Source organism: Spinacia oleracea, chromosome 3, assembly GCF_020520425.1.
Source record: "Spinacia oleracea cultivar Varoflay chromosome 3, BTI_SOV_V1, whole genome shotgun sequence".
Classification (NCBI taxonomy): Eukaryota; Viridiplantae; Streptophyta; class Magnoliopsida; order Caryophyllales; family Amaranthaceae; genus Spinacia; species Spinacia oleracea.
In genome coordinates this window covers 10267406-10285849 of record NC_079489.1, presented here as the reverse complement: position 1 = coordinate 10285849, position 18444 = coordinate 10267406, and the positions used below count along the sequence as shown (strand labels likewise).

The following is an 18444-nucleotide window of genomic DNA, read 5'->3' as shown; positions in this document are numbered from 1 at the left end:
AACAAAGTTCAATTTAGGATTTAAAACGATTTTAAGCTAAATAAAAATAATTAAGCATAATTAATCGAGTTTTAAAAATTCGGGGTATTACAATATGTATTGACTTGACAAAAACACCCGATGACCTGATTTGAATAAAACACAATTTTGATATGAATTGAACATTAATTTTTAAAATATAAGAAAAAATAATATTCATAGGTTAAACACTTGACCAGACCTGAGAGTTATTTTACTAGATCTTGACCCGTGTTCGGGAGTGAACCAGACCTAAATTTTGATCGACCCAATAATTATCCGATCCAAACTTGACCTTAAATCGAAATTACTTGTTACAAAATCGGTTTAAACCCCACTAGATAAGACCCGAACTCGGAATTGAAACCGACCTGAACATGACTCGACCCAAACCCCCCGTGCTCGGATAGAAAAATAAACCGACATGACCTGACCGATAAATAATCGGACCAAAGTCGACCTGAACCCAGATAACAAACCGATTCGACCCGACCTAATAACTCGAGATCCGAGTGATCCGACCCGAACCCGACCCGAGTAACCGTTATGATACGTCTAGGTGCCATTAATGAGTGAAGTCCACATCTCAAAAGAGAATCATATGCGATTTCAATCAAATTGTTGCCGACCCACTTTAATTTTGTTGTGTGTACTACTTTTTCTTCTTCGTTTGCTCCATAACTTATCTCTCTCTCATAATCTCATCCCCTTAAATTTTGAAATTTGTACTTTCGACATTATATTCACCCACTTCTCTTCGCTGCAAAACTAAGCAACTATGGCTTTCAGAGGGGTATGCTTATTTTCCCAATTTTAAATTATCTTTTCAAATTTATGCATATATTATACTCTGCATGTTTCAAATTTGTGATCTGATCACTGTTATATTCAATCAATCATGCTTCTTTATTGTTATTTATTCTGTGATTGATTTTAAAGTCTGAGTTTTTTTCCTATGGGTGTCTTGATTTGCATGAGTTTACTGTTCAAATGGCGAAATGGATTTCTTAATTTTTGTTGGAGAATTACACTCTGTGATATCTTTGTTCGTACTAGTGAAAACTATGAACAGTTGATATTTCGAGACCAATCTTACAAGATCGCACACGCCCATGTGATTATGTTTTTTCTTATAGTGAGTGAATTGGTGAGAATTCGTGGTTAAAGGTTTTTGATCTTTGTATTTCGAGACCATTCTTACAAGATCTCACATGACTACGTGAGTATGGTTTTCCTATAGAGACTGTATCGTGAGAATTCCTGGTCAAAGATTTTGATCTTCGTAGTTCTCTAATACATTCTCCATAGGAACATCTAAATATAGTTTGATTTACTCACAACACTTTGTTATTTAAAAACTTAATTGGGTTACTATTAAAAAGCATAATATGTTTTGATATAGTTGAAGTTAGAATGGTTTACATTATTACAATCCCTTAGATTATGAGTTATGACCCTCATTTCAATTATGATTCTTTGCTTTTCGGGTTTGGGTTCTATTTGACTCCTTGTAGTGTTAATGTCATCTTTTGCTACACCACATGGAATTCAAATCAATATATCTTGCTATGAGAATTACACGGTATGATTTTTTGGCCTTATATTAAAATGGCGGATCTTCCCTTTGCCTTGGTTGGCCCCGACCCCCCAGCGGAAATTTCCGTAGTTTATTTTTAGTTACACCCCCTAAAATTTGGGTAAAGTTGTATAAATTACATACTATATTGCTTAACTCTTTATTGACCCCTAGTAAAACTGTTTAAGATCCGCCACTCCTAGCTATTCACCGGATAAATGCTCGTGCTCCTGGATGGAGCTTATTTTGCCATTTGGATTTAGAGTGGTTCCATATATAGGTCATACGTAGCACGCATTATTCATGTTCTATACCGATGACTACGTAGATTTCACACACATACTATGTCGAACACTGATATGATTGCTTGAATAAGTGTAGAGGTTAATTGTAATTCATTGTCTAGAATTGTATGAGAAAATGAATAACTTCAAATTGGTTTTACCTTGCAGAGGAATGCACAATCTGGTATAGGAGTTGGTGAGCACACCAAAAACACATTTACGGAATTGCAAAGGAAGAAGGTGCACCGTTATGTGGTGTTTAAGATTGATGAGAAAAAGAAGGAAGTAGTTGTGGAAAAGACCGGAGGACCTTCAGAAAGTTATGATGATTTTCTTGCATCGTTGCCTGAGAATGATTGCCGCTATGCAGTTTATGATTACGACTATGTGACCTCCGAGAACTGCCAGAAGAGCAAAATCTTTTTTGTTGCATGGTTAGTTTATTTTACACTACTATGTCCTGCTAGTAGATTTTCAATTTTCAATTTTCAATTTTCAATGAACTCCTCTTTCTAATATACGTATATGTTTATCCTCAGTACGTAATTGGAGGTTGTCGCATGTTGATGTCAGATAGACAGATACTAAGATCTGATCCGAGCATATTTAATCGCAGTATTATCATTTCGTTATGTTACAACAGGATTTAGTTAGTCATTATTTGGTCCAGTAGTCGTACTAATCTTTAGTGGCTCTGTATATCATTTGAAGTTTTGAACAATGCATTTCAACTTGTTGTATGTCTTGATATGCAAGTGAACTTTGGCTGGTTGAGTGGCCGGATTAGCGAGTTGTGTAGGTCATTGTTGCTGCTGTCAGCTAGCAGTATTACTCTTCTGTAGACCTGATCAAAAGGCAGGCCGGGCCGTGCCAGACCACGGCCTAAAAAGCAGCCCGGTATGTCGGACCGGGCCGGACCAAGCTTCGGGCCAACTTTATGCCCCGCTTTTCGGGCCAAGAGTAGCGGACTTTTTGGCCATTTGGGCCGGGTCGATTTTATTATTAAAACTGTAGTATTACGTCGCCCAAAACCCGGCAAAAACCTTTAAAAACCAATTTCGGGCCCGAAAATGGGCCTAAACTTTCTGTCCAAAAACCGCTGAATTTTGGACCGGGTCGGGCTCATGATGATCAGGTCCACTCTTCTTCATCCCAAGGGACGCAGAACTACTTTGCTTAGAAGATTTTTACATGTTGGCCTTGCATGCTATCAACTGTGAGCTGTAATTGATGTTATTATGTTATCTTCCTGCAGGTCCCCATCTGTGTCCCGTATTCGGTCCAAGATGCTCTATGCAACATCCAAGGACAGCTTGAGGAGGGAGTTGGAAGGAATCCATTATGAAATTCAGGCCACTGATTCATCTGAAGTGGATCTTGAGACTCTTCAAGACCGAGCTAAGTGATCGATTTCAAAGGCTCCATATATATTATAACCGATGAAGGGCCCTTTTTGTTCATCTAGTGACGCAAACTGATTTGCATGTTTTGTGAGACAAAGATGCATATACCTTCCTAGCTTGGTTAATAAACAACTTCATAACCCGGGAGGCTGATTACTACTGATTAGTCGTTCTTTCAGTTTCTGCTGTTGTTCTGGTTCCTTAATACAGTTTATTGAAATCGAATTCTACTCTCTTCAAACCTGAATGAAGCATGTATGTTATCTCTATTGCATTTTTGTATGACTCTTTATATGTTGGTCTCTATGTTTGGATTCGCGTTGACGATATTCCCTTGTCAAAGACTTAATTTCTCTGTAGTTATAGACTTGTAGTTGTAGTTTGGTTTGTTGTGTGTTTCTTTTCGTTGGAAAAAAGAAAGTAAAAATAATCCAGTGAAAGTCGTGGAACAATACTTGTTATTTCATTGATTAGAGATTACTTATGAGAACTTGTTAAATGAGTGCTGATATAAAGAGTATACTAATTTAATCAAAAAATATATTTTGATAATTAAAAAAGCCCTTATACTTCGTACGGAATACTACATTTATTTATCGTCTACGAGAGCATGACTAACGGTGAGCTTTTACTTGAACGTCATAAGCCTTTTACTATTTGTTTTACTTTTAACTACGTACTCCATTCCTTTTTGTTGTTCCCATTTTCTTTTTTGGCGTTTCTTTTTGTTGTTCCCATTCTGAATCTTTACTATTTTTTGCCATAGTTTTTTTACCAATTTACCCTAAGATTTCCCACTATTTACCAAAAAACCCTAAGATTCTACCCTTTTTCCACCCTCTTTTTCCCCACCAACCTTATTTAATTATTTAATCATTCCCCATAACCCAAACCCACTCCCCGTCCCTTTCACTCTCTCACCTCTTTCGGATGTCTCTCTCTCTCTTTATTTTCTTACTCTCTCTCTTCATTCTCTCTTCATTTTCTTAATCTCTCAGTCTCTCTCTTCATCCGTTTCTCTCCTCTCACGCTTTTCACTCTCTCTCCTCCAAAACAACTCGTCATTCTTCAGATCTAAAAACGAGATCGCCGCCGCCACCGCAACCAAACCTCCGCCGCATGTATTATGGCTTTAGATGGTGAAATTCGACCCTAAAACTCTAGATCTAGAGTTTTCATGGTCGAATTTGACCTCTAAATCCTCAAAATCGTGAGTGATACTAAGGATCAAGTGAGTATTAATTTATTTTTGTGCGTGTTTTTGTCGAATTTTTGGGTGATTTTTGTCGAAAATTTGGGTTGATTTTGGTCGTTATTTTGGCTGATTTTTTGGGTTAAATTTGGTCAAATTTGATGGTTGATTTTGGGTATAATTTTTCCGAATTTCAAGGTTTAATTTTCTGTTTTTTAGTCGAATTTCTGGGTTACTTTTTATTGAATTTTTGGGTTGATTTTGGTCGGATTTTTTGGTTGATTTATGTCGAAATTTTTTTGGTTGCCTTTGGTCGAATTTTGTTGATTTTTTGGGTTGATTGTGGTCGGATTTTTGTCGAATTTTTTTGGTTGATTTTGGTCGAATTTTGTGGGTTGATTGTGGTCGGATTTTTGGGTTGATTTTGGTCGAATTTTTGGGTTGGTTGTTGTCGAATTTCTGGGTTAATTTTGGTTGAATTGCTTATCGAATGTCTGGGTTGATTAATTCGAATTTTTGGGTTGATTTGGGCGAAAATTTGGGTTGATTTTCTTGAATTTTTGGGTTGTTTTGGTCAAATTTCTGGGTTTAATTTTGGGTTGAATTAATCTGGAATTTCTGGGTTGAATTTTGGGATGAATTTTGGGTGTAATTTTCATCTGGGTTTATTTATGTTGAACTTCTGGGTTCATTGTACCGAAATTTTGGGTTTATTTATGTCAAATTTTCTTGATTGTTTGTTTTGTTTGTTGATTTCGAATCTGGTTTTTTTGTTCGAATTTAATTTGGTTTTTTTGTTCAAATTTAATCTTGGTTTTTTTGTTCGAAATCTTGATTGTTGATTTGGTCCAATTATTGATTGTTTGTTGAATGTTTTGGTTTGATTTTTCTTGATTTTTTGTGTTTGAATTAAACTGGTTTTTTTTGTTATTAATAATAAAATATCTCCTATTTATCTTATTTTTTTTAATATTTTCTCTCTCCTTTCTTTATTTTAAATATATAATCTCTTACACATAATCATTATTCTTACACCCAATCATTACTCATATCCCAATACAAATAAAGATTCATTTTTCTTAAAAACCCCCCAACATTCCTTATGGGAACAACATAAAGGAATGGAGGGAGTACTATTTTATTTTGAAGACTTATTTTGGTACTCAATATCAATGTTGAAACTATTTAAACAACATTTCTTATCAAATGTTGGATATACTATTATTATTAATCAATTTAATTTTAATTTTTTATCGCAACTTTCCTCTATGAAGAAAAACACTACCTCCGTTCTCGAATTTAATTCCAATAGAATCTAACTCATGTGGGCATGAGAGAGAAATAATCAAGGGGTTTAATAGGGATAAAATGTACTTGAGAATAAACAAGTGAGCCATTTTGGATATTTATAAGGGTGTAAGGTGGATAAATGTTGGACAAATAAACAAAGATTCCAAAAGATACTAATAAAAAACAACCCAATAAGAAAATGAGACTAACATTCAAGCACGGGGAGAGTATCAAATTTGATATTCCCTCCGTTCCTAAATAAGTGTCTCATTTCCTTTTTTGGCGTTCCCTTATAAGTGTCACATTTCTATTTTTGAACATATACTTTTCACACTTTCCCATACACTTTTCCCACTTTTCTATAAATCATGATTACTTTTACTTACACATTATACACTTTTCCACTTTTCAATCTCCACATCCACTTTTATTTGTACTTTATTCAATTAAACAATTATCTACTTTATCCTTTCCCCAAAAAAAACATTTTCAATCATTAACTCTTACACACTTTACAATTTTATTAATTACCGCACCGGAGTCCAAATGTGACACTTATTTAGAAACGGAGGGAGTAATTTTTTTGCAGTATTTAGTATTACCTCAATTTATTTCATTTTATTTTATTTGCTACAATAAAAAAAAAATAGAGGAGGTTGATTGCACAAATGATACAAGTTGAGGGGTTAAGTTTGTGACATTTCCGGTCCGTACAAGAAAAAACTAAAGAATATTTTTGACATTTTTTTAATGTACTAAAGCCGTAAAAGTCAAAAGTTAAATAAATAACTTGAATATATTCATGTTTTATTATACTAGTCAAAAGCACTGCCATGCACGTGTTGGTTCGATGTATAATTATAATTTTTACTACTCGTATTAATTAATTAAGGTTTTTTCTATAACATAAAAGACACGCATACCAATGTACAATTTAGATCGTCAATATATTAAATTCTCTTCAAGCAAAAATTATAAAAAGTTGATATTTTGAAATACGTATTGAGACGAATCTAACAAGATCTCACATGACTATGTTTTATTTGACATATAAATCACCAACAATAGTAAAAGTGGAATATGTGAATAGTATAAAATACCAAACGTTGCGAGTACTTATGAATAGAGGAAGTATCTATTATCTCCGTTTCTTTTTAGATGCATCACTATAAATTAGCACCATTCAGATTTTTACACTATTCATAATAGACATTTGGTCATTTTTTGTGATTAGTATGTATGAAAAATTGTAGTCATGTGCGGTCTTATTAGCTTAGTATCAATATATATTTTCTGAATATCAACTTTTAAAAATGTTCTTACACTTAATTCGAGACCTCAAGAGTCAAAGTCATGTGTTGAAAAGTGTAAAGTTAACCATGATGTAATGGTTAAGAAACGGAGGAAAATACTTAACATTATTCTTAATCAACGCTTGCCAATCATGCAAATTAAAAAAAAAATAGCTAATTAAAGAGCTTGTAATAAACAAAGGGGTGTAGGGGTGAAATTGAAAAAAAAATTACAATATAAGAAGATATTGGGTTGCAAGTATGGCAATTTTGTAATTAATAAACTAAATAAAGGGCATAATGGGCAAAAAAATGATGCAAAACTCATTTTGGAGTTTCGGCTTTTTTATATAGTAAGGATACACGTACAATTAACATATTGAATTTAATTTCTTGCAACTTTCAAATTATATTCTAATAAATTAGGTTAGAATCTCAAATAACTACGAAAATGTTAGAAATCTCAAATAACTAAGAAAAAGTTACCGTTGTCGTAATTTGCGACCTTTATCGAGTCGCTTTGAACCTTTTTCAAGTCGCTTTGAAAATTATTTCGGCAAAAATTTCTCTCATTCTTTCACCTTATATGCGTGAATTAGTAGAGTAATGGTTGCACCTGGGTGACAATTAGTCAATTAAAGTATTGATCAGAGTGTTCAATTGTATTTTTATCCGATAGAATATAATTGAATAATCTTCCTTTCAATTCTTCAAATAATAATCATATCAATTCCAATGACAAGATTTCATCAGTAGTGGACGATTGATAAGATATGACAGAATCAACGAGAGCATGATAGGGAGGCGCATGATTGAGTATGAAATAAGATATGACCCCTCTTCCAGGTAATCCTGCGATCGATTCTCATCCCCGCCTCTTATGGCTCATTTGCACCAAAAAAAAAAAAAACATACTGGAGTAGTAGGTTAGTGGGACTTGTCAAATTTGGGCCTATTAACCCGAAATTAGGAACTCCGAGTTATTAATTTTAATTTAGTGGAACTTCGAGATGTTAGAATTGTTATATTTTACTCCGACACTTAACGCACATACGTAAAAACTCGACCTCATCACTTTAAGAGTTTAAGGTACCCAAGTTGATAGCCACTCAACAATTTATGCTTACCCTCTCCCACTTTCCTCAAGTTTTCTCCTATAGAGAAGAGAAAAGGTGTGAATTTCTCTAGTGATAATTGTAGTTTTACAATTGGCTCACTGCTGGCAACTTTTGAGTTGGTTGATGAAAAGGTGAAGCAATGCATGTTTTTCAATTGACAACCTTTATCCTTTGTTTCCTTTTTTTCAATTGTCCCAACTGTTTTTTTTTTGCATAACAAATTTATTTCCCTTGTGAGTTGTGACCTTATCCCATTTTACATGCAACATGTTTTTTACTTCATATTTTTCAGAGTACAAATGCTTATAAAAGATTGTTTAACATTTAATTATCCTACATAGGTTACGCCATTCAATTCTTTCTCATATAGCCATATGTATTTTGCTAAGTATTTGCAATCTAATAGGAGAATAACTTATTTTAAAGAAGATATTGCTGAAATATTGTAAAAAGGAAAGTACATATACTTCCTCTGTTTTTCTTATAATTATACGGAGTATCATTTAGACTTTTACATTTATTTTCCTTATTCAAATTATCTCTTTTAAAGTTTTGATCCTCTTTTATGATTTATACGTGAGAATAAATGTAGGCATGTGTGACATTGATAGGTACATCTCCACACTTTCAACATAATAACTTTACACTTCGTAATTTTAACTAAAACAACACAATTAAAGATACAATGTATTAAACCAATGATGTCTTGGCCTAGTGGTTAAGATTAAGGGCCTGCGTACAATAGGTCTCATGTTCGAATACCCCGCTCCCGCTTATAATTTATAATACTATTATGGCTCATTTGCACAAAAAAAGATACAATGTATTAACGATAGAAAGTCATACATAGTATATTGACAAAAAAAAATGACGTAATTGTAAAAAACAGAGGAAGTAATAAAATTATAGATCCTCCGTAGGACATGATGATAAAAAAAAGTTGGAATATCACGTGATTGGAACGTGGGTGGGGTTTATGCAAGCAGCAATCTAGCTGGGACCAAGTACTTGCATACCGACTTGCCGTTTGGAGTATTGTGATTTTATCGTTGGATGGTTAATTAGGGTTCACTAATGTTCAATTAATCTTCAAATACTAGGTTTTTTCCCCTTGACATTTTTTCCTAAAAGGATTCCTTTTAAAAGATGCTTACCATGCATACTTATATAGTTATATGAACGGTCCATTTGTTACAAAGTTTGATAAGGATGTAAATCTATATAAATTTGTAAGTTTGTAATCGAGATTCTATCTAAATACTACTCATTTTATTGTATAGAATACGCGTTATGAATTTCAAAAACCATACTTCGTATACAACTATTTTAGAATGTTACACGAATTAGTATAAGAAGTAAGGACATGTTAAGTGTTTGAAGTGGACTCCGAAGTCCCCGAGAGCTAGTTTATACGCAATACTAATTATGATAATCAAAATAGATTTCCATATAACTAAATATTTATCGGCAACTTTTGTGTATAACCGCCTTACCGAAAAGACCACTTTGATTGCCTAACAAATTAGTTCTATTGCTTGACTAATTATTTTTAGTGCTTAACTAATTGGTTATAGTGTTTAACTAATTAGTTTTAGTAATTAACTAATTAGTTCCATAGCTTAACTAATGTGATTTTTTGTGTAAGATCGCCTTATGTAAAAGTTTATAAATATTTATTACGGAGTATGTATTTTTCTTTGGAGCAAAAATTAATTACGACGGTTTAGGGTCATATATCCATGACAATAGGTTAATTAGCTGGATAGGCATGTTGTCTGACTTGTCATGCTAGGTTAAACAATTCATGGTGGGTCGGAGTTGTATTGTTCAGTAGTGTCTAAACTAAAAATTTCATGATTTTTTCGTGGTTTGTCACTTTGACATCTCAAGCTCGTGCCTTTACCCATTTCCTACTACTCCAACTATAAATGCGACTCATACACAACGCAAACGCAAGCCTATCATATAATATATCAATAATAATAATAATAATAATAATAATAATAATAATAATCACAGTTTGGGTTGGTTGGATTTGTCCCGGACCGGGTTGTGGCTGATGCGGCTATTCGGAAACGGGTCAAGTACGAAGCACGTTGCAGGGCCATTGGTTATGGCTTTCTTCCGTTCTCTTTCTCTTCTTTGGGGGAGCTGGATAAGGATGTTGTAGCGTTGCTGAAGCGGATTTAGAAGTTCTCTAGGACTCAAGACGTTGGGGCTCGTGCTGCTGCTCATATTTTCACCAAGATAGGCTTTGCTATATCTAGAGGAGTGGGGCCCAGATTATATCTCGGCTTCCAACTAACTACTCCCTCCGAACCTAAATGTTATTCCCGTTTGTTATTTTACGCGGTTATTAAGGAAAAAGAAACATTATAAGATAAACTATTATTAATGTAGTTTTATGGGGAATTGTTGCTTTTTTATTCCATTTTCACAAGAAAACAAAATAGTTGAACCAATAGAATTTAAGGAATAAAAATGCCAACTCATTAATCCATCCAAACTTAAACCAACCAATGAGATTACAAGGTTTTTTATTGATAAACCAATAGAATTACAAAGTTAAAATTACAAGGAAGAAATTAAAAAGGAAATAAAAGAAATAGGAAGATTATTTTGGGACACTAAAAAAGGAAACGGGAATAACATTTAGATTCGGATGGAGTATTTGTAAATTATTTGACTTTGTTAGCATTTGATATTATAATAATAATAATAATAATAATAATAATAATAATAATAATAATAGTAACAAATACGTACTATGTATATCACCAAAGAAAAAAGTTTATGCCTTTTTCACCACATTCATCAAAATCACTAGTGTAAAACTAATTGATGATAACAATTATCATAAAACACTTTTCATTAGTCGTAAATCTTAATAATAATTAAACTACCGTAGTACTTGTCTATTTATGTTGTGTTTTGTGCGTAGTAAAATATTGTTATAACATGGTGCAGAAAGAGCACGAGACGAAAGAGACAATAAAGAAACGAGATCCCAGATATTATATTCCAGAAAACACCTAATCACTTATAAACTTTCATTTACCGACCAAGGCAACAAACATTTAATAATAAACGTGAAGATTCAAAAATCTTATAAACTCTGATATTCAAAACATATTATGAATTGATTACTGAATTACCCTCAAAATTCTATTTGCAGAAGCATACAAAATGCAAAGATATTATGATAATATCAAAATGTTGGATGGGAGGATAAATTCTGATTTCATGGACAAAACATTATTAAATTGGTGACGGGTGACTGGTGACTGGTGACTGGTGACTGGTGACCGGTGAGAGGATAATAACATAAATAAAAATAAATATTCCACTCAGTAAAAAGAACAGTGTTATCATGCATGAATTTACAATTACGGACCCATGCTGCATGTATTAAATTAAATAAAAACAAAAATGTCAATTTTCCAAAATGGGTATGACTTTTCTCTTTACTCACTTCACATAAATCCTGCACTCAGATCTCTAGTTTCTTCTTTTGGATGCGTCTGTCTTTCTCTCTCTCCTCTCTTCTTGAATGATTGCTGAAGCTGATTACTCAAAGGTTTGCGTTTTAGATTTTTATTATGAGTTTAATTACTCTAATGGGTTCTGTTCTTATTTGAATTTTATGGGTTTCATGAGAATTTTGATTTAGAATTGGTGTCTTTGTCTAAATTGAGGAATTGGGGTTTTCTGGGTTGATGTTTGTTTCGTGATTATTAGTGGGTTTGTGGTAGAATTCCGTAATCCAGCAAGAGATAGTTATAATAGTAGGTCTTGTGTCAGCTTGAATGGTATAATGTTGATGAAGGAGGCAATATTATCTTTTAATATGTAAAATAGGTCAATGATGTATTGATTTTAGGTTGTTTTGAATACTAGCTTTAGTTCTATTCATCTTTGATTGTTTTCTCAATTAGTCACATTTGGGGTTCTTTGGGCAATCTTCTAATCAGTTGGGTACTAATTTGTAGGAAATTATACAGAAATCACTGAACTAAGCTAGTAGTATTAGTATAGGTATGGGGAGCAACTCCAAGACTATAGTTTGGTTTAGAAGGGATTTAAGGATAGAAGACAATCCTGCTTTGGCAGCAGCAGCTAGGGATGGTAGTGTATTGCCTGTTTTCATATGGTGTCCAAAGGAAGAAGCACAATTCTTCCCTGGCCGAGTTTCGAGGTGGTGGATGAAGGAATCCTTAGCCCATTTGGATCATTCATTGAGGTCACTTGGTGCCGAACTGGTGTTTATTAGGGCGGAGAGTACCCTTGATGCCCTGTTGGAATGCATCTGTGCCACTGGCGCGACTAAGGTGGTGTTTAATCGTCTTTATGGTGAGTTTCGATTACTAATTCCTGCTTAAATTTTCTTATTTGACATGTATTTTGTACTCCACTTGCTTAAAATTTTGCTACGGAGTACTATTATTTGTTGACAGGTTCATAGGATCAATAGTCTATGCTCTATAGTGCCGGGATTATGGTTGTATAATTAACCAGAACTATACATTAAGTAAATGACAAATAAAGGGAACAATATAAGAGACTAACCTACCTGCCATTTTGGAAACAGAATTCAGACTATATTTTATGTATAATTGATGAAATTTAGATAAAGATAAGAGTAGGAATTCTAGCTGACCAAGATTTGACTAGCTATTAGAGGACCTTAGTCATGCAAAGCAAAGTTTAAGCCAGCTAAGGTATTGTTTGTGCATGAGAGAAGCTAGGATTTGTTCTTCATCGAGTTTCTTTCTTTTATGATAGGGATGCAGAAAGACCAGTCATGTTATAGTAGAGAAGACAAAAATGATATAGGAATCTTCGGATATTATGTTTGAATTGTGCTTTAGTCGAACAACAGACTTCTTGGAGGAAAAAGTGTCGAAGATATATAGTTTACTTTTACAACATTTTGTCTCAAGAAGCGCTTTCATCTCATGATTTGACCCTGTCATCACATAATACTCAGTACTTTTTAACATTGTCTTACACTTCATCCATGAAATTGCAATTTTCTTGCAGATCCTGTTTCACTTGTTCGTGATCATATCATCAAACAAAAACTTGGAGAGCTAAACATTTCTGTCTATAGCTACAATGGAGATTTGTTGTACGAACCATGGGATGTGTGTGATGAAAAAGGGAATGCTTTTACAACGTTCGCTGCTTTCTGGGACAAGTGCCTGAACATGCAGATGGAACCCTCTACACTTCCTACTCCATTTCGCCTTGTGCCAGCTACAGGTGCATATTTGTATCATGTATTCGTTCAATTCCTTATTGTCTGACCGGCCCGCATACACTTCATATTATTTGTCATCAAAAATGTGCATGTCCTATTTTATGTCAGTCTAAGAGCATCTCCAATGGTGAGCTACAAGGTGGTGTGGCTAAGTTTGCCACATCAAATTTCTAGCTATAATTGATTTAAGCTACAAATTTTCACATTGTTGGCTACAATACCTTGTAGCTCCCTATAATATTTAATTTAAATAATTAATTTATTTGAGCTATTTTTTTTTTTTAAGCTACCTGCCCAAAATAGCTACAAGGTTTTAATAGTTGCTCATGTCATTGTTGTACCAATGGTGGGCTACCTGCTCACATGTTCTCTTTTTTTGTCCATTGGAGTTGCTCTAAGATACCAATGCATTACTGATGTGGCACTGTTTCATAAAAGTGTTATTAATCTGTAACTTCCATGTTGTCTGACAGGATCATTTAAGAAGTTTTCAATTGGGGATTTGGGTCTTGAGAATGAATCAGAAAAACCGAGCAACGCTTTGCTAAGAAGAGCTTGGTCCCCAGGTTGGACCAATGCTAACAAGGCACTTATGGAGTTTGTGGAGCAGCATCTGCTTGACTACCAACAAAGCAGGGTTACGGTTGGAGGAAGTTCAACATCGCTGTTGTCCCCTTATCTTCATTTTGGGGAGTTGAGTGTAAGAAAAGTTTTCCATAGCGTGCAGATGAAGCAGATGTTATGGGCAAATGAAGGGAACATTCGTGGTTGTGAAAGTGTAACTATGTTCCTTAGGGCCATTGGATTCAGAGAATATTCTCGATACATTTGTTTTAACTTCCCTTTCACCCATGAAAGATCCTTGCTGTGCAACCTCAAGTATTTCCCTTGGAATTCAGATCAGGAGCGTTTCAAAGCTTGGAGACAGGGTCGAACTGGATATCCAATGGTTGATGCGGGAATGAGAGAGCTTTGGGCAACTGGGTGGACTCACAACAGGATGAGAGTGATAGTTGCAAGTTTCTGTGTGAAAGTTCTTCTGCTTCATTGGAGATGGGGAATGAAATACTTTTGGGATACTCTTCTTGATGCCGATTTGGAGTGTGATATATTAGGTTGGCAGTATATCTCTGGGAGCTTGCCAGATGGTCATGATCTTCATCGTCTCGATGACCCAGAGGTACACTAAATTTAGCTGCTTCATTTTGGATACTTTTAACACGTTAGTGCTCCATAGTTTTGATTAGTCCTTTTTGTTACATGACTGAACCTCCTTGCATTAGGGTTCTCTTAGTGTGCAGTTACGAACTTACGATGATATAAAGACATGTCCCATGTCATATACGTTTAAATAGTTGCTGTCACCTATTTCTTTTAGTTTGTCTATTTTCTTGGGCTTGTTTTTGTTTCTGATCAGATACTGATGTTGAGCTTATTTATGCACTGTATGCAGTGAGATCGGCTTTGCTCTTTTCACCAGAAAAACCGTTACCTGAACTTATTGGCCCTTTTTTGAACTTATTATCTAAACTTGCCTCTTGTCTTGATTCAACTGACATTAAAGTTTTGAATTGAACTTGGGTATCTCTTATCTGAACTTATTGACCCTTATGTGAACTTGTTTTACGAGAAATGTATATTTTTTTTTAAGATGAAAAAGACTTATACTCTACTTCTCAAACATGATGTTCGGGACATGTTTATCAGCAAACCCATGAATCTTTGATTGGTTTGTTTTGCTATCAAGTATCAACTTTGTTTTTTTGTATTCCTTTCTAACAATTCGTACGAAATATATATAAATACATTTCAGTCTAATCATTTTATTTTCTATCCGTTATGTTCATACCAGCTTCAAGGTTCTAAGTATGATCCAGAAGGGGAATATATTCGGCAGTGGCTGCCGGAACTGGCAAGATTGCCAACCGAGTGGATTCATCATCCATGGGATGCACCTGTCTCAGTCCTAAAAGCTGCAGGAGTGGAGTTGGGATCCAATTATCCAAAACCAATCATCGAGATAGAAACGGCTAGAGATAACCTAACCGAGGCTATTTGTTTAATGCAAGGGAAAGCCGGAGCTGAAGAAACAAATTGTATAAGTGAAGTCGTAGTCGATAGCTCTGAAAAGGGAGGTAACACAGAAAGTGCAAGGTTTAATAACCCTGAAAGTTTCAGGGAACCATCTATACCAGAGGTTGTCTTGAATGGAAAACCTAGTTGCATTACCGGATCATCTCGTGATCAACGTGTCCCTTCGATGCAACATTTTAGCAACAATCTTCTGCAAAATGGGAAGAGGCCGAGAATCTCGGTGGAAGATAGAGCACCTGACCCTAATGTGAACGCTTGCTATGTCAATACTGAAGCATTAAGTGTACAAGAACATGAAGCAGACTTGTGTTCTACAGCAGAATCTTCATCCGCTAAGAAGCAGGCAACGAGCAGTTTTTCCTTCTGTGTCCCACGTGCTTGTTCTGTATCATCGAAAGGAAAGGACTCGTTAGATTGTGAATCTTCTGAAGTGAAGCAACCATGGAAAGAACATGTAGATGAGGAGTAGAATGGAGAGAGCTTAGACAATCTTAACAGCTGCAAGAACAGCAATGGGATATTCTGTACAAATAGCAAAGGAGAAACAGCGTTTGAGTCAGGATGGTCAGTAATATTATTCCCTCTCTACTGAATACATAATGTGTTTTGTAGATGGTTTTCTAATTTTTTATGTAAGATAACATAATTATAAACAGAACCAACTTGTGTCATACAACTTAGCACTGTGAGTATGACATTAATAAAAGGAATTCGAATTCTGTTGTTTTCTTGACCTGTAATGGCTGTAAATATAGATTCCTGGTTTGGTTTTACAGTTCAATTGCTTGTGTAAGCTAATTAAATCTGTGAAAGTTCTGACTGTTTCCATGAATTTGAATCATTTGATGCTCGGTTAGGAAGTACTGTATGACTTCACAAGCTTCCTTATAGTAAAATCGAACAAGGTCTTGGGTTCTTCATGTGATCAAGATCAGTAAAGAGCAGTACTATGAAACTACAAGATCAAGTTGTACCCGATGTCCTGGACCGAGTGACCCGAATTGAATAGACCTGAAACACATAAATCGACAACAGACCCCGTAATCACTTAGCTTGAATAGACTTAAACTGACCCGAATCCAAATCAACGACTCATCGTCTGATTGTTTGTACTGTATTTCACATGAACGACCTGCATGCCACCTTTAAAATCACCATGTTTTTGTCAAATTGCTTCTTAGTACTGTACTGGGGCAAGTTACATTTATAATTGCACCCCGTATGATTTTAGGTTTGAAACACACTGCTTGTCCCGTTGTCCGTTACATTTGGTTTATACAGAGTATTCATTCCGGAGTATTAGAGAGAAAAAATACAAAGAAATTAGAAATATCTAGCTTACAGTTAACAGTTCTTATTTGATTTTCTACAAATACAATTTCTATGGCTGGTCATAAACTGTAAGGCACTGCTCTTTTAAACTAGATTTTGTTAGCTAAATAAGTAATTGGAACGACTTAACTGGATATTGCGTAATACGAACTGAACCGATTGTCGTGCCGTGGTCGTACCACTGCTCTAAAAGACAATTCCGCGCTACCTCCGATGCAGTAGAACGCTTGCGGTTGCCCTCCAGGGTTTACACGACACCCAGAATTATGTGCACTCACAATCCCCGATTGGAGACCAGAATATTTGCCCAGAAAGAGAGGAATTTGAGAGAGAGATTGATTGTAAGTTTCTGTATATTTTGTGGAAATAAAAGATGAATTTATAGTGAGGCTTTTGGGAAACTGTAACAGCAAAAAACGGCTAGTGGAGAAGTTACGGGAGTAATGGGGTGATTAATGGAGCAGTTTTCAAAGTTAGTGGGTTGATTAAGTCTTCTGACTTAATCAAACCGCCCTTGACCAAAAAGAATAACCCGGCCCACAAAACCCACCCCACGCCGCGAACCGCAAGTACCAAGTACCAAGTACCAAGGCCCACGGCCCTCGCCCAAGCCCGGCCCGACGCGCGTGTGTGTGTTGTGACCACCCATGCCACTCACATGCTTTCTTAAACAAATGTTTCCCTCAAACCCCCAAATATAAACATTGAATATGGTTTGTGTTTTTCCCATGTGGGACTTTTCATATTCCCACATTTTCCCACTCATTTTCTTTTGTATTCTCACTAGGATTTCCAACAATCCCCCACAGGTCCGAAGATGAGAAGAAAAAGAAAGAAATAAAAGAATTGAATTTCTGGGCAAAACAAACAATTGAATAGGTGTCAATGTCTTGCGACTTGAATTGACACTTAGTGACATTCAAGCTAGAATCTCTTTCCAACCAAGTGACTTTCGTATTGAACTTAATAGGGGGTTAGAAACTCATTACTCAAAGCACACAATTGAACATGTATGATATTCTGAATCTCCGCCAATAAAAGTGACGCATTATACTGGCCATACGTCCATAACTTGGATGCTCATAGGTGCTCTAGAGAATAGCCCATGCAATTCTCATAGGAAGCGGCCTCACTTCCACACCTAAGTAGGTGAATCCCATCAAGTGTGAGCTACATCACACCACCAAAAATATGGATATGGGTTCATTAAGAGCCGTATGCTCAACCTCGTTCAATAATAGCAAGCACATCATAAACATCTAAGGGATGGACAAAAAATAAAATTTGTGCTTTTGAATTATTACATAATGTTCCCCTTTGAACTCATGGTGAGTAGGAGTTCATTACCTTACAATTCATCCAATGGGCCTCAAGCCCATCCCCTCCGACGTTTCCAAAACTAGTTTCTTACATAGGCCTTTCGTTAACGGATCCGCGATGTTCTTTTCGGACTTGACATAGTCCAGTGATATCACTCCACTTGACAACAATTCTTTGACAGCCTTGTGCCTCAAACGAATGTGTCTTTTCTTTCCATTGTAGGCTTGGTTGTTTGCCACGGCAATAGCAGATTGCGAATCACAAT

The 18444-nt window shown here is 35.3% G+C and overlaps 2 protein-coding genes across 4 annotated transcripts; both read left to right on the top strand.

Moving 5' to 3' along the window:
• Positions 1-650: 650 nt before the first annotated feature.
• LOC110787387 (actin-depolymerizing factor) lies at positions 651-3640 on the top strand. The gene is made up of 3 exons (XM_021992011.2): positions 651-811; positions 2047-2312; positions 3134-3640. Exons 1-3 carry the CDS (start codon positions 797-799, stop codon positions 3282-3284), a joined length of 432 nt encoding a protein of 143 aa, XP_021847703.1. The 5' UTR covers positions 651-796; the 3' UTR covers positions 3285-3640.
• A 7953-nt stretch (positions 3641-11593) lies between these two features.
• LOC110787388 (cryptochrome-1) lies at positions 11594-16260 on the top strand. 3 transcript variants are annotated; one of them, XM_056838657.1, is made up of 5 exons: positions 11594-11750; positions 12163-12523; positions 13214-13435; positions 13907-14613; positions 15286-16260. In XM_056838657.1, exons 2-5 carry the CDS (start codon positions 12211-12213, stop codon positions 15994-15996), a joined length of 1953 nt encoding a protein of 650 aa, XP_056694635.1. In that variant the 5' UTR covers positions 11594-11750; positions 12163-12210; the 3' UTR covers positions 15997-16260. The 3 variants fall into 3 exon arrangements, with proteins under 3 accessions (XP_056694635.1, XP_056694636.1, XP_056694634.1); XM_056838658.1 differs by having other exon boundaries at positions 11605-11750; positions 12209-12523; XM_056838656.1 differs by having other exon boundaries at positions 11642-12523.
• The last annotated feature ends 2184 nt before the right edge of the window (positions 16261-18444 follow it).